This window comes from Lacerta agilis, chromosome 11, assembly GCF_009819535.1.
Source record: "Lacerta agilis isolate rLacAgi1 chromosome 11, rLacAgi1.pri, whole genome shotgun sequence".
Lineage (NCBI taxonomy): Eukaryota > Metazoa > Chordata > Lepidosauria > Squamata > Lacertidae > Lacerta > Lacerta agilis.
The window spans coordinates 6,997,752-7,022,274 of record NC_046322.1 but is presented as its reverse complement, the minus strand read 5'-3'; the positions used below and the strand labels follow the sequence as shown (position 1 = coordinate 7,022,274).

The window sequence follows — 24,523 nt, the reverse complement described above, 5'->3', positions numbered from 1 at the left end:
TCAAAGACATATCAGCAGGTCTGGAAAATGAAGTTCCAAAGGGTAGTATAAAAACTCTTGATAGCGGATTTCTTTTCAGGAACAAAGATTTTGCCGGCTTGATAGAAATTCAATGGCACACAAAAGGCCTTTTTTGATGTCTGTTCCATCTGATAAATACAATGACTTATAGCAGGAAGTGCTGAATGCCGTGGTTGTGTGCTACCTGATTTGCTACCTAGGAGATAAACATCACTTCCTCTGATGAGTTTTAATTTTCTCCCCTTTCTCTTTGGGCTCTCTCTGCCTTTCAGCATTTGAAGGGAAAAAAATAAGGGGATCAAAGCAGACTACTGTAGAGTACGCTGTGGGGAGAACACAAATCAAGGAGTAGGTAGAGGAGGAAAATCTGAGATGATGAAAAGTTTTCTGATACCCAGAATACTAGAATGTATGAATGAATATGGTAGACTAGCAGGTTTCAAATTAAATTATGGGAAAACAAAAATATTAGTGAAAAATATGGAAGAAAAAGACAAAGTGGAACTACAAGAAATCACAGGATTGGGAATAAAAAAAATAAGATATTTGGGAATTAATATAACAACAAATACTATGGATTTAATTGAAGAAAATTATGGGGAAATATGGAAAGAAATTAAAAAAGATCTATCAATATGGGATAAACTAAATTTATCTCTATTAGGGAGAATATCAGTAATAAAAATGAATATCTTACCCAATATGATGTTCTTATTCCAATGTATCCCAATATTAGGAGGAGAAAAATGTTTCAAAAATTGGTAAAAGGATTTGGCAACATTTATTTGGTCCGGGAAAAAACCGAGGATAAAATATAAAATTATGATTGATAAGAAGGAAAGAGGTGGATTCAGCCTCCCCGATTTGGAATTATATCATGATGCGGTGGGTCTGACCTGGCTAAAGGAATGGATTAAATTAGAGGATTCGGATGTATTGGATCTAGAAGGAGTGGAGACGAGGTTTGGATGGCATGCCTATTTAGTTGATGAAAAAGTTAAAGTACATAAAGGCTTCCTAGGGCATATAATTAGAAAATCTATATACAAAATCTGGGAAAAACATAAAAGAATCCTAGAGCCCAAAACACCATGGTGGGCGTCGCCAGCAGAGATCGTAGCAGTGAAAAAATGGAACATGAAAGAGAATTGGATTACCTATAAAGATGCATTAGAGGAAGAAAATGGTGTACTCAAACTAAAAGATTATGCAGAAATTAAAGCGTATATCACAGATTGGTTTCAATATACTCAAATTAAATACAGATTACAAAAAGACAAGAAAGTAGGATTCGAAAAAGAATGTTCTAAATTTAGTAAATATTTAATACAAGAAACATCAAAAAATATATCTAAATTATACGATCTATTATTAGAGTGGGAAACAAAAGACGAATTAGCCAAAGCATCTATGATTAAATGGGCACAAGATATTGGGAAAAATATTATGTTTGAACAATGGGAAAAATTATGGAAAGAAGATATGAATTTTACCAGATGTAATATATTGAAAGAAAATTACTTAAAAATGCAACACAGATGGTATTTAACACCGGAAAAAATAGCCAAAATGAATAAAAACTGCGGAGATATCTGCTGGCGATGCAACACTGGGAAAGGTACCATGATGCACATATGGTGGAATTGCTCGGATATAGCACAATTTTGGGATATGATATACAATGAGATGAAAAAAATGGTTAGGCACTCATTCAAAAAAACAGCAGAAGGTTTTCTACTGGGAATAGTCCCAAGAAGCCTAAAGGAAGAAAGTAAAACATTATATCTATACGCAACAGTAGCCGCAAGGCTACTGATAGCGAAAAATTGGAAAAGCGGGGTAATTCCAACAAAAATGGAATGGCTTGCCAAACTTTTAGAATATTACAATATATCCAAAACAATGGAAGAAATTGGAAGGACCACAAGAGAAAAGACAGAAAAAAACTGGTTTTTTCTGTCTTTTCACAAGAGAAAAGACAGAAAAAAACTGGAAAGCGTTCAAAGGGTACTTACAAAATTATGTTGAAAAGTCGGATCTCCTATTGTAATAAACAGGTTCCGTTTTAAATATTAGATATTAAACAAGCTGAATAATAAAGGAGAATTGTAAAGAATTGTAAAGAAATAAGAAATGGTAATAACAGTGTGTTGAAAGAAAAAGGATAAGTGGAAATGAACTGCAGCTGAGTTGACTGGAAGTCAAGCACAGGGTGAGGGGGGTGTTGAAAGGTGGTGGGGAAAACAGATGTAAGGATGCAAGGGAAGACTGGTCGATTTTTTTGTTTTTTTCCGTTTCTGTTCCTTATCTGTTGTTGTTGTTGTTGTTGTTGTTGTTGTTTTTCTGTAAATGATTGAATGTTAGTTTACTTTGTAAAAATGAGTGAATGTAATAATGAGTGAATGTTAGTTTATTTTGTTTGTAATATGCGAATGTATTAATAGTTGTATTGGCAAATAATAAAATAAAGCTTTTTTAAAAAAAAAAGAAAGAAAGAAAAGTTTTCTGATAAAAGGCAAACAATGATACTGCTGTCTAATTAATTCTGTCTGTCTGCATGTCTTCTTTATACATGCACTTACGCATTTATGCACACGTAAATGACCAGGGTTGGTGAAAATTTGCTCTGGATGAATGTATATAGTAGTTAGGAAAATGATTTTGATCCTTAAAGTTGTGAGTTCAAATGTGACCTCAGCTTTGAAGCTCCTAGGTGGTCTTAAAGCAAACCATTTCTTCAACCTCCCACATGCCCATATCTAATAAAGGGGTGACATCTGAGCATTCTCACCCCATTTCATTCATAATTGGACTAGGCAACTGAATATTTCCTTTCTGGGAAATAGCTTGGCTTAGCTTGAGCCAATTGAGGACCGCAGTGATGTTGCACTGCTGATGAAGTCACTGGATGAGTATTGGATTCTGTTCCTTCAGTCCATGCTCATAACCCATGATTTACAATGTAGGCTGGAGAGGAACTTAGAGATTTTTTAAATTTCCTGAAATTTGTATGCCAAACCATGGAACGTATGAAGCTGTCATATACTGAGCCTGACCATTGGTCCACCTGGCTCGATATTGTCTGCAACGACTCACAGCAGCTCTCCAGGATTTTGGACAGAGGACATTTCCATCCCTAACTGGAGATGATTGGGATTGAACCTGGCACCTTCTGCATGCAAAGCAGATGCACTACTACTGAGCTATAGACCTTTCATAGAATTATGAACTCTGGCAAGGTTGCTAACAAGAGCACTGGCTTCCTTTAAAGGGAGGGAGTTGTAATGGTTCCTGAAGTGATGTCTGTGAAATGCTCTGAACATTCTGTAGCGTTAAATGTTTGCTAAGTCATATGAGAATAGATTGATACTACAGGAGCTGTTGCCATGCGTGGCCTCAGCCACAGCTTGTGGGTGACAAGTTCAGCTCTTGAAAAAATGGTCATGTTAAAACACTGAGTCTATTTCTGGGGGAACTGAGAGCCCTAATGCTGGAAAATGTGACAGCCAGTTTTCTGACAGATTGCCCTGAGCCTCCCTGTGATCTTCCCCAACCGAGGTTGACTCAGAAGAGATCAGAAGCACGGAATTTGGCAGGTGGTGACTTGAAGCAAGTGCACAAACCCTTGTCATTCTCAGCTCTGCCTGCCCCCCGCCTGCCCATCCTTTGCATTCAAGATGCTTTCTCCTTGCAACAGACAAATCAAATGCTTCTCACTCACACAAGCACAAAGAGCCAGCCTTCAACACCTTGCAGTTCTCATCAGTACTAAAATACATGTTTGCTAATATTCAAAATCTGAATCAGACCGAATGCTATCTGGCTAAAGCAGGGATCGCCAACATTCAAATAGAGGACTGTCCCCCTGTCTCATCCTAGTCAATGCCATATCCTCTAAAGCAGGTCCCTTATTTGCCTTCTTAAAAGTATGCATGTATGAAAGTATTAAAAACAAACAAACCTTTTTTCAGCCCTCTTCCAATCATCAATAACATTGGTGACGGCATTGCAATCAGCACAGCTTTATAGATTACAGATAATTTCGAAAATGTGCAAAATGCTTTGGGGAGAAATCGACCCTTAATCACTCTCCTTGATGATTGATGCTGAGATCTTCACAGCTCATGTTAGACACAGAAGCCATCCAGGGATGCTGTAAGGTGATCCAAGTGTCTTATGTGTTTCAGCCCTGAGGCCACTGTTCCTGAAACATTCTTTTTTTTAGCATAATATTGCCTTAAACTCCCCCATCAATCCTGTCCTCCACAAGAAGAAGCTTTGAGGGATAAAATGTGAGGAGTAAAAGCTGTCACTTCTGAACCAAGTCGGCAGATGTGCGTGCCTTTCCTTAATCTTTGCCGTGTTAAATTGCAGATTGATTTAGTGGTTTTAAACCTGGTCTGTATAAACAGTGTTAAGTCCATGATTGTTGGAGCATGGCAGCCAATAATTGGAAGGGCAACGTTTTCTTGGTTTGCAAATCAAATGTGAGTTATGGGCTGCAATCTTTTTTTTTTCTTTTTTTAAGATGGCAATTAGCCTGTTTTCTTTCATAAAACTCCCTGTCGGAAGGGTTGGTTAAATTGTTGCTGGGGCTATGCAGCAAAAAGAGAGAGAGGAAGGTAAGAAATTTCCAGGGACTTTCCAGGAGAAAATGAGAAGGTTGGTTGTTTCAAGAGATGGAGCTGCCTTAGACCACTGTCCATCTAACCCAATGCCATTTACTACTCTGACTGGCAGAGGACCTGCAAATTCTCAGACAGTGGGCAGAACCTCAGCTGGGTATGTTTGTGGGATTGCAAACAACATTCCCTGTGCCACCCCATCCTTTCTCAAGGGGCTTTTTAAATGCCATCTCTCTATTTCTATGTCTCTGTCTGTCTGTCCATCTCTCTCTAGCCCAGAAGTAAGCCTGCCAGGACCCTAATTTGGCCCAAGAGGCCATTTCCCCCCAACCTGCCCCACCATCTGACATCTTATGTTGAGCAGGTAAAGATGTGGCTGAAAGGGAACTACCAGGAGTCTTAACATAGAATCATAGAATCTTAGAGTTGGAAGGGACACCAAGGGTCATCTAGTCTGACCCCCTGCAATGCAAGAATCTCAGCAAAAGGATCTATGACAGATGACCATCCAACCTGTTTAAAAACCTCAAAATAAGGAGAGTCCACCACCTCTTGTGGGAGACTGTTCCACTGCCGAACAGTTCTCACTGTCAGAAAGTTTTCCCAAATATTTAGCTGGAATCTCCTTTCTTGTAACTTAAAGCCACTGCCTCGAGTCCTACCTTCAACAGCAGGAGGGGAAAAAAGCATACTCTCTCTTCTCAGTCTCCTCTTTTCCAGGCTAAACATACCCAGGTCCTCATAAGGCTTCGTTTCCAGACCCTTGATCATCTTGGTTTCCCTCCTGCCACACATTCCAGCTGGTAGCCAGAATCGGACACAGTATTCCAGGTGTGGTCTGACCAAGGCAGAATAGAGCTGTACTATTCCTAATCTTGATCCTTCCAAACTTTGTAGAAAATTCTTTCCAGTAGCACCTTAGAGACCAACTGAGTTTGTTCTTGGTATGAGCTTTCGTGTGCATGCACACGAAAGCTCATACCAAGAACAAACTCAGTTGGTCTCTAAGGTGCTACTGGAAAGAATTTTCTATTTTGTTTCGACTATGGCAGACCAACACGGCTACCCACCTGTAACTTCCAAACTTTATTCTCTTTTCCATGATCCAGAGTTAAGGCAGGATATAGATCTCAATGATAAAGGAAAGAGAGTTAAACCAGCCTGGGTGTTTTTTATATAGCTAATGAAAGGCAGCCAGGCTGAAAGAGTTACTTTAAGAGAAGCTTTGTACCAATTATCATTCCACCTGTGGCCAGGAAAGCCTCGTCATGGCAACCCCTCTACCTTTAATGACTGGCGGCTCATCATGGGGCCGAGAGCACTGATTGCCGCAGCTTCAGGTGTGGCGTGTGCGAGAAGAGATTTATCGCCTCCCTACTTTGGAGGCCAACCTCCAAATCTGCCAGACTGATTTAGCTGCTTTACGTAATGATAACTCCCTGAGCAAAGCACACTTAGGTAGGGAGTTTGATGCTGCTCTTGGCCAAGTTTTAAAGTGAGGCACAAACACAGAAGCAGAGAACGAGCAGGGAAGGGACACAATTTATTTCTTAGCTGTGATTCCTGCATGGCAGAAACGTTGGACTTGATGACATCCAAATCTACAATTCTGTATTGCTGTGAATTTTGGGAGTCAGTCTGGATAACACCCTGGACCCTTTTCTAAAACCTGCGAACCTTTATCAGTGTGAATGTTTAAGAGCAAACCTGCCAAACCAGCCTCTTTGTCGAGGTAGTGGCTTTGGCTGGTTAGTAAGGTACCACAATTTAGCATATCCAAAAAAAGTTGTTCTGTGCAATAGAAACAAATGGGGAGGGGCTTTCCCAAACCCATCGCTCTCGGGTATCTAGTACCTAGAAGAACAGGGCAGAATGGTGCTGTGGGTTAAACCACAGAGCCTAGGGCTTGCTGATCAGAAGGTCAGTGGTTTGAATCCCCACGACGGGGTGAGCTCCCGTAGCTCGGTCCCTGCTCCTGCCAACCTAGCAGTTCGAAAGCACGTCAAAGTGCAAATAGAAAAATAGGTACCGCTCCGTCAGGAAGGTAAACGGCGTTTCTTTGCGCTGCTCTGGTTCGCCAGAAGTGGCTTAGTCATGCTGGCCACATGACCTGGAAGCTGTACGCTGCATCCCTCGGCCAGTAAAGCGAGATGAGTGCCACAACCCCAGAGTCGTCTGCGACTGGACCTAATGGTCAGGGGTCCCTTTACCTTTACCTTTACCTTTACGAGGGAGTTAGAAGCTGGCGAGAGAGAGAAACACATGTCTTGCTCTGTGTTGGATCCCAAGTTATGACTAATGGAGAATCTTTTGGGATTGTTAATTCTGTGAGCCCTTCCACCCTACGCTCATGTTGTACATACTATATGTGTAAATAAAACCATATAACCTAACGGCACCAGAGTCTCCGCTGACCTTCATCCCAAGGAAACTACGTAATTCCTGGTTAAGTGCAGGCACCTCTGGATTCTCTTATCACTTGGAACTGGAGGAGGCATGCAACAACACCAACACACACCCCAACACACACACAAGATCCCAAAAGCACAGTTAAGGTATTGATTTGTTTGCTTTCTTGCTTTCTCCCTAGGTGATGTAGAAAATTGCGAGCTCCTGTCAAGTGGGACCCAGAGACGGGCAGTGCCTGCCAAGCTGTGCCCCACTCCTGGCATTTCCCTCTCCCTTCCCTGCGTCCTTTTGGTGTGCGGGAGCTGACCTTAGCACAGCACTAGCTGTCTTAAAAGATGGCAGGCCATCCATCACTGCCTCCACATGCTGTCAGCGTTCCATTTAATCTCACTTGTAATTTTCAGAGGAGAGGCTGGCAAAAGCCACAACTGGAATTTTAATGGGGTAGCCAATAAATATTTCTCCACTTTATGAGGTCACGGGGCTGCCCAGAGTACCTGAAAGCTGAGATATTTTCCCAAAGTTTTAAACGGTACGCTGCATGTGAAATAAATAGGACGCATATAAGTCAGTGCTCGGGGCAGATAAAGGAAAGCGTACTTCTTTGTGCATAGCCTAGCTAAACTATGGAACTCACGCCCACAGGAAGCAGCGATGGCCATGGATCTCAGGGGTCAGCAACCTTTTTCAGCCGTGGGCCGGTCCACTGTCCCTCAGACCTTGTGGGGGGCCAGACTATATTTTGAAAGAAATAAAATAATAATGAACACATTCCTATTCCCCACAAATAACCCAGAGATGCGTTTTAAATAAAAGCACACATTCTACTCGCGTAAAAACATGCTGATTCCCAGGCCATCCATTGGCCGGATTTAGAAGGTGATTGGGCCGGATTCAGCCCCCGGGCCTTAGTTTGCCTACCCATGATCTAGATGGCTATAAAAGAAGGTTAGACAAATTGATGGAGGAGAGGGTTCTCGGTGACTACTGGCCATCATGGCTGTGATCTGCCTCCAAAATTTAAGCCAGCAATGCTTCTAAATATCAGTCGCTGGAAACCAATGGAAGAGGAACGTTCTCTTATGCTTGCAGGCTTCCCATAGACATCTGACTGGCCTCTGTGAGAACAGGTTGCTGGACTAGATGATTCAGTATTGCCCTGATTCAGTATTGCTCTTTGCATGCTCTTAAATTCTTATATTGCATGCTCTTATATTCTTATATTGATGCTTTTGAATTATGGTGCTGGAGGAGACTCTTGAGAGTCCCATGGACTGCAAGAAGATCAAACCTATCCATTCTTAAAGAAATCAGCCCTGAGTGCTCACTAGAAGGACAGATCCTGAAGCTGAGGCTCCAGTACTTTGGCCACCTCATGAGAAGAGAAGACTCCTTGGAAAAGACCCTGATGTTGGGAAAGATGGAGGGCACAAGGAGAAGGGGATGACAGAGGATGAGATGGTTGGACAGTGTTCTCGAAGCTACTAACATGAGTTTGGCCAAACTGCGAGAGGCAGTGAAGGAAAGGCGTGCCTGGCATGCTCTGGTCCATGGGGTCACGAAGAGTCGGACACGACTGAATGACTGAACAACAACAACAACATATTCTTATGTATAGTAAAATGGCTTTTTATTTTTTATTTTTTAAATGATACCCTCTCTATCTTCCTACATCATATTTTACTATTATGTTCATTTAATTTATTATCATATTTCTATCCCACCTTTCTTTAAAGGAGTTCCATGCAGCATTTGCCACTCTTCTCCCCATCCCTGTTTTTATCATCATAGCTGGCCCTGTTAGGTAGGCCAGGCTGAGAGATGGTGACTAACCCAAAGTCACCCGAGTGTAGCTTCCTGGTCTTCCTGTTATTAGTCCAACCTCTACACCACACTGGCTCTTAAGGTGGTTTACAGCTATGGAAGTGGTAGCCTAGATGGAGCTAAGTCCATCTGAAAGGCACTTCCAAGACACTTCATGACTAGGACTAGGTATATGCTGTCATTATTGATACCCACCTTGGGGTGCTAGAATTGGAAACAGGGGAAGGGGGAGGACTTAAGCTTAGAAGGCAGGATTTGACTTTTCAAGTCTAGGGAGGACTTTTGGTGTTGATTGGTCATGCCACTGCCTCTGTTAAGGTATTGCTCACCACTCCTTGAACTTTCAATCCAACTAGTTCAAACATACCATGATGGGCAATGGCCAGGAGAATATGTTGTTGACTGTACATGGTCCATGTCTTCAGGCCTCTTTGACTGAAACTGATCCCAAAAGATCAGGGGAGATGTTGTGTTCAATATTAGAGCTTCAAAAGATGCAGTTTCCAGGTCTGTCTCCAGGTGATTATACAAATACTGAATCCAAAAATAGTCTACAGAAATTATAGATGGTTCCCAACCATAGCAGGGATACTTTGATATCAATTGTTTGAATCTGACTTGGCTGGACCTACAGTCAATCTGTGCTCGGGGCTTACTTCTGTGACAAAGACCATCTTAATTTTTGTTGTAGGTCTCCCGAGAGGAAGGTGTCAACTTGGCCAGACAGTATGCCTGCCCTTTCTTTGAGACCTCTGCTGCCTTGCATTTCTACATCGACGATGTTTTTCACAAGCTGGTGAGAGAAATCCGAAAGAGGGAGAAGTCTCTGCATCTGGCAGATGGGAAGTTGAAGAACAAGGACAGTCTGTGGCAGAAACTGAAAGGATCTTTGAAGAAGAAAAAGGAAGTCCCTTCTTGATGGTGGTCCCCATGCAGTTTAGCTGCAGTGTTTGGGAACTGCACAGAACAATTCCAAAAGACATCATCTTATGCAGTCTTATTTTTGCAGGGTTCCTTTTATGCAGCACCAGCCTTCTAACTTTGGGTAAGATTCTGTGCAAGGTGGGATACTCCCCCTCCTAGTGTGTTAGTAAAGAGAAGGTTGTGTTGCATTTAATATGTTTAGTGGAAAGAAAAATGCACTGTGGGTGTATCTTATTTCATGGACAGTCATGTTCAGGTATCTTATTTATTTATTTCTAAAGATTAATGGTCAACTAAGTCATACACAACGTTAGACACATTGAAATCAATCGAATGTGATTCCTTCAGTCTTATTATTATTATTATTATTATTATTATTATTATTTTCAAGGAGGTCTACCCTGAGCATGACTAAAGTTGGACGTCAGCCACAATCCATACCCCACTCTTCATCATAAATCGACCTCTGTGTTGGTCACAACAAACACCTACATAAAAGCAATGGCCAATGCTGTTAACTCAGAAGACCTGGCAGAAATGAAACGCATTCACCTGGTACTAGAAACCAACTAACCTTAGCACCAGCTGAACAATGGGGGAAAGACTAATCCAAGCCAAGGTGTCGCCATCAAGCTGGTCCTCTCATAAATTCCAGCTGCCTAGGATTGGCTTGGTGATGGCATAACCAACAAGGTCTGCTGGCAGAACTCAAAACACTGTGCTTAAGGCATATTATAAGTACTTACAAGGACTGTTATGAAGTGTTGACTGAATGGAAAGGCAGTGTCTGTCATCAGGAACCCAGTCAGCACAAGGACCTTATGTCACCAGCAGTTATGTTTACTTTAGGTTCCTATATTTATTTTTGATTGCATGCCACTTGAGGGCCCCCAGCCTTGGCTTCTACCATAGATCAGCCTGTTCTTATTCCATTCCTTCATACTCGCCTGCTTCTGTAGGTACCGTGGTTCTTGATTTATAGCCACCCAGCTTCCAAATAATCCATAACACTTAACCCTACCTAATTGGCCAAAGCACACAAAGGTCTTGGTTGGAGCTTCTGCCATAAGTCATAACCCAACTGGGGAACACTTCAGACTGCTGATCCTAATTAGCCAGGATGCCTCCACCAAGGAATGCAAGCAGGGAAGCCTTTGTAGACCTGCTGAGGCAAGGATGGCAAAAATTAGCAGTCTTTTCCTCACCAGCATCCGATTATCAAATGTCAGACAGACATGGATAGTTCTGCTACAGCTCCAAAGAGATGAATCACTTTGTGGTCAATCACCCTGGGATCTGGATATTTGGCCACAACATGCACATATACAATCAGCCATATATTCTTTCCAGTGTGGAACACATGGTGTCCTGTACAAACATTTAATATATGAGCCCATTCACTCTCTTCCCTAACCCTGGCAGATTTGATTCTTATCTCACTATGAAGTCATTATCTCAGCGGGTGGTCATAAAACAGGTTGGGATATATGCCCAATTAAGGCATGCCTTTAAATCCAGCCAGGATATTTATATTGCCCCCATTATCATTGTGCCAGGCCACTTGGAAGCCTTGTTAATCTCATTCTCAGGAGCCTAACCCAAGAAATGATGAGGCATATATCATCGGCGCATCCTTTGGCAACATGGCATCTCACATAGGTTTTGGACTAAACACCAAGCAGCCACAGCTAGCACAGCCGAGCTGGTCTGGATTGATGGGATTTGTAGTCCAAAAACATATTGAGGACACTAGGTTGAAAAAGGATGCACTGGAGCGGCAACATGTCAGGAACAGAACCCGTACGTAAGGATTTCTTTGTGCTTTTAGAGAGATGTTATGATCGTGATTTCTTGCTCTTTCTTTCCTACACAGTGTGAACATAATATAGAAAGTAGAGCTGTGCATTGCTCCCCCAATTCAATTTGGGGGTCCTATCCAATGCTTCAGAGTGTCCCCAATCCAGGATGAGTGTCAAACCTTTTCAGAGCCAGGAATGGTCAGGTGCCTGCAAAACCCATTTTGGGGATCTGGGCTAAAAAGCAGTATAGAAATAATTGGATGATGATAATGATAAATACTGAATCCAGGCCCCAAACCAAATCAATGAGTTTGCTTAATTGGGGTTCAGAGGCCTAATTAAACACATGTTCAGGAGCAGGGAGAATGAGACGCACCCAGAGGGCATGTACTACCCAACTCCTCTCCCCTTTTCATAGTCCCAGATCACTCTGTGTGGACCTGATCTAACCTAGGGCAGACTGAACCCACTCCACCCAAATCCTGGGTGAACCCAAAACAGCCCAGTTTGGTTCAGGTTCGAAGATAGGGCTGGAGCCACAGCATGACTCCAATCAGTAGGTAAGTAAGTAGGTAGGTAGGTAGGTAGGTAGGTAGGTAGAATTTCATTTGTTGTGCTTTGTGAAATAAATATGGAAGCATGCGCAAGAACATGCCAAATCAGATATTTGCAAACTAAATATAGGAATAAAAGAGATATAAATTAGGGAAGGGACAAGTTTACATTCTTGAAATTAAGACTTGCTGCTGCTCCCCACCCCTGGTTTTCATTTTTTGCATCATCATAGATTGTTTTGTCACTTGCTATGTTTAATATTTTATCTGTAAAAAAATAAAAAATAGGATGAATGCAGCATTCAGTGTGCATGCCATAATAAATGTAGGAAAAGAAGATGGTGACATGTTGTCTGTGCTTATAGAGGCTTGCTTGCAGCCCCTGGTGCTCAGTTTGCCAGGGTAAAGAGATGAATATAGCCATTCTCCATGTTTTAGGATTATTATTATTATTTTTTAATAATGAATCATGTGACTTGGGAATCAAACTCACTGGTGTGGTGTCTCTTTCTTTACTTCTTTATTCTGTGAGCATGGAAGAGACTATCCATTGCGTCACATGGCCTTCAAGATGACCTGCACTTAGGCAGTGGCAGCCAACATCTGTGACCAGGGCCGTCTCGTCATAGGGGCTGGGTGGTGCGGTGCGCCAGGGCGCCGGGCCCCCAGGGGCGTCCCCGCGAGCCCGCTGGCATACCGGGCGCCCCCTCCCCAACCCGTCCCCCACCCCCACGGGCGGGCAGGCGGGCGCTCGCGTGCCGGCGGGTGAGCTGCAAGCCGGACACCCTCTGGAGCCCCAGCTGGAGCACTGGGAAGGGCGCGCCACGCCCCGCGCTGCTGCAGCACCACACCCCTCATCCCCTGCTCGCCCACCCCCTCCCAAGGGGCGGCCAGTGCGGGAGGGAGGCGGCACGCTGGGGGCGCCGAGGGATCGTTGCGCCACGGCGGCCGATCCCTTTAAGACGGCCCTGTCTGTGACCCTACAAATGGTCTACAACTCTCATCATCCCCACTTCTTTTCCTCTTCATAGGAACTCTGACAATTGTAGCTCTATGAGAGGAACAGGGTCTCCTAATATGCACCAGCACAGGAAAGGGTGGCACAGATGATGCCCCAAAGGCTGGAGCTTAAGAATGTCTAACAGCAACAGTTGCTGATGGAGTTGGAACTTGGGGAAACCTCCTGCCTCTGGATCCCCAGGTGGGTTGAATCATCTCCATAGGGGTAGGAGAGGGGTGGCAGCATTGTGAACTTATGTAAATAAGGTTAGGTTAGGATATTCTATGACAGGCGTGGTCAAACTTGGCCCTCCAGCTGTTTGGGGGCTACAATTCCCATCATCCCTGACCACTGGTCCTGTTAGCTAGGGATGATGGGAGTTGTAGTCCAAAAACAGCTGGAGGGCCAAGCTTGGCCACCATTGTTCTATGAGAAATATCTGAAAGGAAAGCTTGTTCCAAAATGATTGGGAAGGGGGAAATTCAACACTTTCTCTCTGTAAGCTAATTTGCTTGTGCTTTGGAGCACAACTCAGTGGCCTTGCTCAACAACAGCTGCCATTATTCTTATTAATTGTGATTCCCCCCCTTTATTTTCCCTCATAATTACTTGACATTCTTATTTTGTGTACTGTGTATTGCATCTTGTTCGTCCTTGGCAATGGAGTGGACTAAAAGCGCCAAAAGAAAAGGAAGAAAAAAAAACACACCAAAACAAATAGAACGAAAAACAAACTCTGGATTATCAGGTCGACATGTTACTTGGTTACTGTTTGACTGGATGAATAATTGCCTTTCTTTTTGTAATAACAAGGGAGTGGTGTGGGATGTCAATTTCCCTTTTGTTTTGGCAAAGGCAAAGTTAAATGCCTGAAACAAATTAAACAAATTGAGGTGAATGTCACGAATTTCGGATTGCAGTAATGCAAATCCAATTAGAGCAAATTAAACGATTATCAAATTAAACTCTTTCATTTCAGAGGTGAAACTCTCCGTGTGGGTGAAGTTGATGTAAGAGAGCCCTTTTACTGAAGCTGATTTCCCCCAGATGTCTTTCATAAAATGTCAGGGCTTGGATTCCACTCGTAGTTTTTTTTTTTTTTTTGCCCTCTTTATTTCCCAGGTTCATGCAAACCAACTTTGGGGGACCCGTCCACGAATATCTGCAAAGACCAATCTAACAGACACCATTTCTCCTCATATAATAGCCATTCATTTCTCATGCATGCATGGTTTATATTCCACAGATGGGAAACCTGTGGCCCTCCAGCTGCAGTGGGACTCCAACTCCCATCAGCCTCAGCCAGCATGGCCAATGGCCAGGGATGATGGAAGCTATAGTCCAACAGTTTCCCATCCCTGTTATAGACCTACCCTCCCCCCAACGTGATGCAGGAAAACTACAGCAGACCCTATGGCTGCACTGAAGGGTAGGAGCTCCAACGAATGGATTCAAGTTGCAACAAAGGGATTTTGACGAAACATCAGGAATAACTTCTTTGGATTCTTATCTCATTATACATAACAAAGCCATCTTTAGCCATCTCACCCCTTGCCTTTCCTTCCCTTGCCTTTCCCTGCAAGACTAATTGCAGCCGTTTAGAGTCGTCAACAGGTTTTCCACACTTATCAGCCTATCACCCATTCCCACCACCCTTCTGAGTAATACCCCTCCCCACTCCCCCACTATATTTAAGGATCTGGTGACTTCTGTTTCAGTGTATCTGAAGAAGTGTGCATGCACACGAAAGCTCATACCAGGAACAAACTCAGTTGGTCTCTAAGGTGCTACTAGAAAGAATTTTCGATTTTGTTTTAACTTTCTGACAGTGAGAGCTGCTGTGACGGCAGAGTCGGCTCCCTCAGGAGGTCGTGGGCTCTCCTTCCTTGGAGGCTTTTAAGCAGAGGTTGGATGACCACCTGTCATGGATGCTTTAGCTGAGATTTCTGCATTGCAGGGGGTTGGACTAGATGACCCTCAGGGTCACTCCCAGTTCTGCGTATGATTCTATGACTGGCTTGCCATAAAGCAAAGGGCAGCCCCTCCCCAGTAACTGGTTCCAGTTGTCAAGTTGATCTTTCACCATGAAGCTTCTCCTAATCATCTACTAAAATCTGCTCACCCATATCCTAGCCCAGTGTTTTTCAACCACTGTTCCGCGGCACACTAGTGTGCCGCGAGATGTTGCCTGGTGTGCCGTGGGAAAAATTTGTTTATTTGATTCCTATTCAAGAGAATTACTTTATATATAGTCAATATAGGCACAGAGTTAATTTTTTTAACATTTTCTAATGGTGGTGTGCCTCGTGATTTTTTCCATGAAACAAGTGTGCCTTTGCCCAAAAAAGGTTGAAAAACACTGTCCTAGCCCATCAAGTTCTGCCCTTTGAAGCATCAGAGAAAAAGTCTTTGGTCCCCCCGCTCTATGTGACAGTCCTTTGGGTATTATGTGGCCTTGTGCACCCTCAAACGCCTCTCCTTCTGGTTTAACACATCCAGTTCTTCCAACCATTCCTCAAAAGGCTTGCTTTACATGTTCTGGATGACCTTGGCTGTCCATTGCTATTTGTCTACATTCTTCAAACTGCAGCGCATCGTGAAGTTGCCCAAACTTCAACCCACTCCGAAATAAAAATTTGCTTAGCTCATAGCATTTGTGCTCTCAAAGTTTGGGAGACCGGGCAAAGCTTGCAAAACCTGAATTAAAAAATTGAGGGTTACATTTGTTACCTGTGCCCAATTTTGCCTTTTGGCATCACCCACCACTGACATTTGTTCTCTCAGAAGGTTGCATGTTGTTGAAAGTATTGATTTTGCTATGAGTTAGGTCTCTCCAAGGAGGGAATTCATAAACTGGGTGCTGTCAACCGCTACCCCTGCCTGAACCCTAGTACTACGGACAATCAGACTTATTCCATATACTGTCCTGCTATTGTTCTGTGGGTTGGCTCTGATCTGCCTCCTTGGTGGTATTTTAAATAATTGTGCTTTTTAAAAAAAAATAAAAAAAATGGGAAATTGCTGTGCTCCAACACATATGCAGAATGAATAAACCATGTAGCCAAAAAGGAAGCAGGATCTGATTGTGCAATCACATCAGAAATCCCCTTTGTTCTCTGATTTCATTACTTTGCATACGAACCGAATCACAACCTGTAAGGAAAACACATGCAAGCTATCAAAAAGGCCTGTAGCAGACTGTGTTCACGCCGTGTTTTCCGAACAAAATCCAAAGTAAAAGAGTGATGGATGGGTAATGCAGTGGTGCCCCTCTGGAGAAAAGATCAGGAAATTTGGATGCTGGATTAGAGAGAGCAAAGACGCTTAACACTTTCAATTGTAAAGTTGCCAGGTTGTCGTTGTTTATTTTGTTTTGTTTTGTTTTTGTTTTGTTTTATTGCATGCTACCACATGTCACCAACCTTATTCAGCTAGCTATTGATGTGGCATTTCTGTAAACTCATAAACAGTGAGGCCAGTGAGTCTCACTGCAAATGTGAATGCTGACCACAAAACTGGCAAGAACCGGTGAAGAGAGAACCTAACAGCTGAAAAACTGCTCCAGGCAAGAAGGACTCTGATAGGTACAGTGAAAAAGATGGGTTGAGTAAAGTTGCATTTCAAGGACTGTGGTTGGATGAAGAGATACTGAGATGCTGAGGGGCCGGAAAGTAATTGGGTTAGAGGGTGAACAGCAAAGATGATGTAGAAAACCACCTTGAGGTTTTCTACAAGCAATAAATAAAATAAATAATAATATTTCCTATATAGTTTGTGTGCTAATGGGAAGCTCTTGCAGACTCCTAGGGCTCTGTCCTGTAATGCCTTCCTGAATAAAGTCTGAGCAGTTGGGACTTTGGTTTGAATCTCCATATTTGAACCCCCAAGAGAAATTTCTCCCGTACTATAAAGTCTTTGGAAAAACAATCCTTTCTTCTTCCATAGAAAATCTTACTTTTGTGAAAGATCAAGAAGGGATCCTCAATATTTTCATTTGTTGGGCATGTGTACAAGCATCGTCCTGGTTTCTGCATGGAGAGGGTGGGGCTGTGGGTGGGGTTTGTGAGGCATCTGGTTCACACACTCACAAAAAGGAAACATTTTAAAATCCATATTGATACCTTTTTTTGAACCAAGAACTTCATCTGAATGTTCAGGGGGTGTGAAAGCTTGTGGTTAACTCAGTTTCAATTCACACATTAGTCCAGGATGTGCAGATCACATCAGTTCACAGTAGAATTCACAAAGATCAAATTCCTCAGGTATCTGTATGTATGACACTTCTGTAGCTTTATGATAACACAATCCAGTTTTCTCTGGAAACCTTTAACACTGATAGGACTGTATCCAACTAAGTGCTTCTCAGGGTAAAGAGACCCCTGACCATTAGGTCCAGTCGTGTCCGAATCTGGGGTTGCGGCGCTCATCTCGCGTTACTGGCCGAGGGAGCCGGCGTACAGCTTCTAGGTCATGTGGCCAGCATGACTAAGCCGCTTCTGGCGAACCAGAGCAGCGCACGGAAACGCCGTTTACCTTCCTGCTGGAGCGGTACCTATTTATCTACTTGCACTTTGACATGCTTTCGAACTGCTAGGTTGGCAGGAGCTACTCAGGGTATACCTACTTAAATGAACGAAACTAAGACAATCAACTCCAGTAATTCTGAGTACAATTAATTTTGGGCACAACTGAAAGCTCCCCATACCATTATTTACCCATAGCCTGGTAGCCCATATCCTTCCTTTAGGCGACAGCATTTCAGAGCTACCTCAAGCCCTGATGTCTTCCCACATCTAGAGGACAATCTAAGATCGATTGTCCTGACTGAAGGATTCCGGGAGAGGAATAGCAAGCAAAAAACCATCTCAGCAGCTGCAACTGGTCTCCCTACACCCCAGGCAATACCATTGTCCTTATTGTGGGATGGATTTCAGGAGAGGACAGGCAGGCAGGTGAAAACCACATCAGGGTCTTAATGGGACTTTTCTCCTACACTGTGACACACACCCCCCGGCAATCTGCCACCAACTGCCCTGTGTGAAGGATCCGGATGAGCTTTTAATACATTAAAATAATATGTTGTGTTTTTAAAATGTGTCATTTGGTTGTAAGCTGCTCCAGGAGGATTTATATCCTGAAAGGTGGCTTATATAAGCAATTGCAACAAAATTAATCAGGCCCTGTGGTTAGAAAAAGCAAACAACTCATGGGGGGGGGATGTATGAAAAGTGACATAATGCGAAAAATTTTCGAACATTTGTGCAGGCTACAGAAATCACTCTTACTATGTACAGAATTGGAGAAACTTTGTTATGAAAGCCTGATTTTCTTTTTATGCTGTAACACAGATAATGCAGCTTATTATATGCACAGTATTTGAATTACACTCTTGTCTTGGAGTTGGCTTATTTCTTTCACCGTGTGCAGTTTATTCTGCCTGCACTTTGCTCCTTCTTTTGGATTCTTTTTGGGGGGGCTGAAAAATCTCCCTGGAGCCCTGTGGGATATCTGCATGGCACAGTGATTTGCATCGAAGATGGGGATAGTCTTGTAACTGCTGAGAAAGCCACCCCAGAGGCCCTCCCCTGGCCTTCCATCCTGATTTATTGCTTTCCCCAGCGCTGCTGGATTCCGCCATCCTCCTTTAACCAAATGTTCCAATTTTGCTACAACCGCTCTGAATTATGAGGTTGTTTTCATGATCGGAACGAATGTCCACTCGAGAGCCCCAAGCTCCTGTGGCGACTTGAATCTCTCCCTCAAGAGGTAATAAAGATCAGAGCCTCTGATGCAGCTGTCTTCCCGACTGTATGTCTTCTGTCATTAGACAATTAATGTGACAATGAAAATTTCCCAGCCCAGCACTTTGTCATGCATCAATATTTCTCTTGCCCCACGGTAGGGCTTGGAGACTCACAACAGCTTCAACAGCTTACAAGAACCAATGTGAAAAGAGTGTTATTGATCACCACCTCTGGAGGAAGAGAAGTTGGGGAATAAGGAGTTGTGGAAAGCAAAATCCACTGACTCCTTGCAGGGAAGCCCCTCAACTGAAGGGTATTCCGGTAAAGGTTTCCAGGACGTGGCCCTGTCCAAAGCCCGGGGAGCTGAGGGCCTAAGGCACGGTGATCACAGGGGGAATTCTGGGAGATGTTAATCACTCGGGTTCCTTACTGGTGGTTAACCCTTCACTGACTCCCAACACACGGGTTGAGGTCGGATATAGCTGACAGGGTCCAATGCCTAAGCCAATACCGCTCAATATCTGTAACCAATAAAGTTGTGGCCTTTACGCCCATTACAATTGGCATAACGTGACTGTGTCATTACTTCTACAGGGAGGGGAGGGACATAGCCACGCAATGCCACTACATAAAGGACATTGGTCAGTGGCTGGGTGGTTATAAGAGTCCGTGGCAACTCAATAACGGTGTTGTTGAGGGTTTTTTTTCTGGTGGATTCTGGAGCATATCATTGACACTATGGTGGTTCATTTGTGGCGGCTTTATACTGCAATGTCCATACATGGTTCAACTTGTTCTGTGATGCTTCACAAATGTTTTGACATTTTGGCCATCTTGCATTATAGTGCAACAAAACGAGGACGCAAACAGCTGGAACATTTGTGGTACAAAAATCACAAGGTTTCAGCGGGGAGTTAAGGGACATGCTCCAAAGGTTTTGCAGGTGTGAACACTATCAAAAGTGGGATTGTGGATCTCCATCGTGAGGACATTGCAAGAATATTAGCAGTATATTAGCAGACAAGTGATTGTGGGGAAAGAATTCAACATCCCCATCACCATTCCATTACTCCAATCCTATTCAAATCCTATTGAGGAAGGGTCATAGCTCAAAAGGAGAGCTCAAGCTTGGCATTCAGAAGGTGACAGGTTTAGTCCCCAGCATTTCCAGGTAGGACAGGTAGGATTGGGGAAGAGACCCCATTGAAGCCATGGAGAGCCACTGCCCGTCACCATTAACAATACTGAGTTAGATAGTTCAGTGGTCTATCTCAGCATCAGGGAGCTTCCTATGCACCTATTAACACTGTTTGAGCATCTTCTCCCTGCGCATTCTCCAGAACATGAGGGGCATGAGAGTGAGCTTGTGACGTTCTCCACTCCATCACATTCTTGATGGCCTGGCTGTCAGGGGCTGGACTGAGGAGGAATGGTGGGAGCCCCCCCTACACACCTTCCCAGGAAGAGGAGGACAGTATAGATTTAGAACAGTGGTTTGAAGAAGGGCATAGTTCAGAGGCTGATAAGGTTTCCCTTTCAGCTGGGATATAGTTGAGGAGCAGTAGGAAGGAGAAGCACTGGGGGATAGTAAGCTGGAAGAAGACACAGTGTCTTTGGAAAGCATTCCTGAGCCCCGCTCTCCCAGAACTAGGCGAAAACTGAGGGGGAATAGAACAGAAATCTCACAGATAGAAAGCACTGACCAGAAGTGACGTAGATTAAGAGGGACTGAAGTGGTGTTGGGAACTTTACTTGCAGCAACACCATCATTAATGGAGACAACATTCCTTTGTCTCTCTCTCTGTGAATAATGAATAAATTACGTGGTAATAACTCTTTTCGGTTATCTGCCTTTTGACTGCCACCAGGGGAGGGATTGTAATTCCCCGAAGACTTGATATTGCCTTGACCCTGACCCTGCCAGCCAGCCACACACAGGTATCCTGGAGAAACACCACCAGTCAGGGTAGACAATAGTAAGCTAAGCGGACCAATGATCTGACCCAGAAGAGAAGGCAGTTTCATATGTTCAGAGTGCAACCCCTTCCAGACTATTCTGAAATGGAAAGTAAACCACTGGGAGATGCTTCGTGAACATCCAGCATCTTGTCGTTTTTGAGGTTTGAGGGAGAGGTTTGCATGGGAAGCTGGCACAGCTCTTAATCTTGCACAGCACGGCTCTAAACCCTCATTTGCTTGCCCTCCAAATCTAGGCGATGGCAAGGATGTGGCCTGCTGAGGACTGGTAATGGCATTTCACGCATACGTCTCTCACACAGGAGGACTCCGACTAGGCCTGCAAATGCCATATTCCGAACTTCTCGCTGCTGGCGGCTCTGCCACGCAGCATTCACGGGCCAGATGCTAATGCAAAATGCAAAAAAGCTGGCTGGCTCCTTCGGTGTTTTGCTAATAAGGTGCTTTCCATGTGTTTCTGAGCCTTGAGCAGGTGCATTTGGAAGAAACCCAACTGCAGGAGGAAAATACAGCAGGGGGAATTTCTTGAAGGAGGCAGATATGTGGTGGAGAAGCTTGAAGAGCTCTTTGGCCCATACGAAAAATGATTGGATTGTCTGGGAAAATGCCAGTTCCCCCCCCCTTTTTTAATGCTGCCATTTGGTGTGGTCTCTCTCTCTCTCTCTCTCTCTCTCTCTCTCTCTCTCTCTCTTAGTCTCTCTTTCTTTCTTTCTTTCTTTCTTTCTTTCTTTCTTTCTATCTTTCTATCTTTCTATCTTTCTATCTTTCTCTCTCCCTGTGTGTTCTATTAGTTTCATATCTGTTTCACAAGGAAGGAGGCAATTGCAAAAGCCTATAACAGTCCATTTGTTTCAGAAACCTTACAAGAAAATAGTAGCAGTAGCAGTAGCAGTAGCAGTAGCAGCAGTAGTAGTAGTAGAAGTAGTAATTTCTCAGCCACTCTGGGCGGCTTCCAACAGAACATTAAAATGCAATTATATATTAAACATTAAAAGCTTTCCGGTTAGGTGCCGAGTCAATGGCGGACGGGAGTCCGATGGCTCCGTCCTCCGTTAGGCGATAGGGATCTCCGTGCCTGCGCCACGGGTCCCTTAAAGCCACGGGAAGAGCGTCCCGTGGACCGACGGCTTCGTGGGTCCCAGACGTGCTGTCTCCGTTCCTGATTTACCCTCGTAAGGGGGAGAATCGGGTGAGCGGAGCCCCAGCACGGGACTGAAGAAGCGACTGCCTGCGGAGGATCAAAGCAGCGATCCCGCCAGACTTGAGCACCCGGCACTTCCTACATAGAAACTTCCAAAGAAACTCTGTAAGTCAAAATATTGGATTATTCTACAAGTTTAAAGAGCACTGCTTGCAGAGGAAACTTTAAAAGGAAGCCTGTTCCCTTTGAACTGTTTGCGCGAGCTTGGTAGCGCTAAAAGATCAAAGCCGCGGCTAACGGGAAAGTTTTGCGAACTCTGCCAAACTTTTTAAAAGTGATTTAAAAGTTGTTTAAAGTTTGTTTAAAGATCCAAAAACAGTTGATATGGCAAAAGAAGAAGCCCCTCACCCTCTGGATTAGGATTCCGGGTCAGTAGCGGGCTGGGATATATTGTTGCCATTTTTCCTTTGTTGGTGTTCCAGTGTTACAGTGACTGTTTACCAGTGGAGATACTTTGACTCTTTTGCAGCCAGATACAAGCTATTTTATAGACTTGGTGGTTACATTGCAAGTGAGAAACAGATACTGACTTGGGCTATTTAAAATAGACTTTTCTTGGCTTTAAGGAACTTATAACTTTTGAAAAAATCTGAACTCTTGCCTAAAAGTTGGATTGCTGGACTGTTGTGGATTCCTGGCTCAGCAGCCTCTTTGTTCTCAGAAGCTAGCTGCAGGCCACCTGGTGTTTACTTTTGGGACTGTTGGTCTTCTGCTGTGAATGTCTGAGATTGTCACTACAGCAACTGGAGTGACCTTGAGATTACAGTTACAGAGCCCACAGGGAATGGAACTTAGATCTAAAGGAACTGGCTCTGAAAAAAGGAAAGGCTCTGTTTCCTTAACCCTCCAGGAACAAATGGAGAAATTGGTTGCAAGTGTTGCAGAAATTGCAGCAGGTTTGAAAAGTGTCACCGATGGGTTGAAGCAAACACAAGAATCGGTGAACACTATTGGTGCATCAGTGAATACCACAGTCAACTCTGCAATTGAAAAACTCCAAGTGGATATTAAGGCTGATATTAAAACCTCTACCCAGATTTTAGAAAAATCAATTGGTCAAATTGAGGAAAATGTAAAAAAGAACAGAGAAGAAATTAATAAAATTGGGCAGGAGGTGACTACGTTAAAAAAGGACTCTGAGGAAATCAAAGTGGTCAGAGAAAAAATAAAAAAGGTGGAGGAAAAATTGGACAATTTAGATTTGGAGCAGCTAGAAAATATTGGAACACGGCAGAGAACTGTGGAAGAGTCTCTCGCTTTTCTGCAACTACATCAGAGGGAAGGAAACATAAGAATAAGGGGTCTTCCAGAATTGGAGGGGGAAGACCTAAAAGCCTATATTGTGGAACTATTTTCAACTTTTTGGGAGTTAGAAGAGGTGAATGTCTCAGCACGCATAGTGAAGGCCTTCAGATTTGGACCAAGAGGCTCCAGAGGAAAGAAAAGCACCAAAACAGTCAGTGACTGTTTGATTGTGCTGCATGATAGACACGACAGAGACTATTTTCTGGATTTACACTACAGAAACAACCTGGTGGTACAGCAGAACAAAGTAATTTTTTATAAGGATATCCCCAGATTTTTTTTGGAAAAAAGAGCTCCTTATAACGACCTGGTGACGGAGCTAAGAAGAAGAAAAATCTCCTTCAGTTGGGAATTCCCAGAAGGCCTGGCATTTACGTTTGAAGGGAAAAAGATAAAAATAAGGTCCCTGGCGGAAAAGCAAAAGTTCTTGGACAAGCATCTGGAATTCTTTAAAGGAACCCCATTAGACCCAGCACAGCTCTACAAGTTTCCAGAGGTATTTCCACCACCGTCGGGATCACCAGGACCAAGCCAAGATCCAGAACAAGAAAAGAAAGGAGAGGCAACTGGAGGAGAGGAATAAACAAAGAAATGGCGCTCAAGTTAATGACTTGGAATGTTCGGGGATTGAACCAGAGACCAAAGAGACGCAGAGTATTTTATAGCATAGAAAAGAAGAATTTGGACATAATATGTTTACAGGAAACCCACATAGTCCGGCGTCACAGAAGACTACCACAGAACAAAAAATTAGGCCAAGAGTTCATATCATCGGACAAGGTCAAGAAGAGAGGAGTAGTGATTTATGCAAAGGAGAAATATAGCCCAAGACAGCTATTTAAAGATGAAGAAGGGAGATACATCGCAATTGAAATTAACGTACAAGGCGAAAAATTTTTGATTCTGGGACTTTATGCACCAAATGATGGAAAGTCGATTTTTTACAAAAAAATACATGATTTGCTGCTGGATTATTTGGACTATAAGGTAGTTTGCCTCGGAGACTTTAATGGGGCAGTTTCCACATTAATGGATAGATCTCAAAGAACAAAACTAACAAATGATGGGAAACTCCCAAAGACTTTTTTTGAAATGGTGGACAATCTGAATTTGGTGGACTCTTGGAGATTAAAAAACCCC

The 24,523-nt window shown here is 43.4% G+C and overlaps 1 protein-coding gene across 2 annotated transcripts in view; it reads left to right on the top strand.

The window, feature by feature from the left end:
- The window catches only part of RIT2 (Ras like without CAAX 2), a 215,272-nt gene that overhangs the window by 177,926 nt on the left and 12,823 nt on the right, over positions 1 to 24,523 (top strand). Inside the window, exon 5 of one of the 2 annotated variants that reach the window (XM_033164609.1) lies at positions 9,571 to 10,122. The exons of the other annotated variant lie outside the window; for it this stretch is intronic. Coding sequence (XP_033020500.1) covers positions 9,571 to 9,798 — 228 coding nt within the window. The 3' untranslated portion in view covers positions 9,799 to 10,122. Of the gene's footprint in view, positions 1 to 9,570; positions 10,123 to 24,523 lie in introns of those variants that run through there. 2 annotated transcript variants of the gene reach the window in all.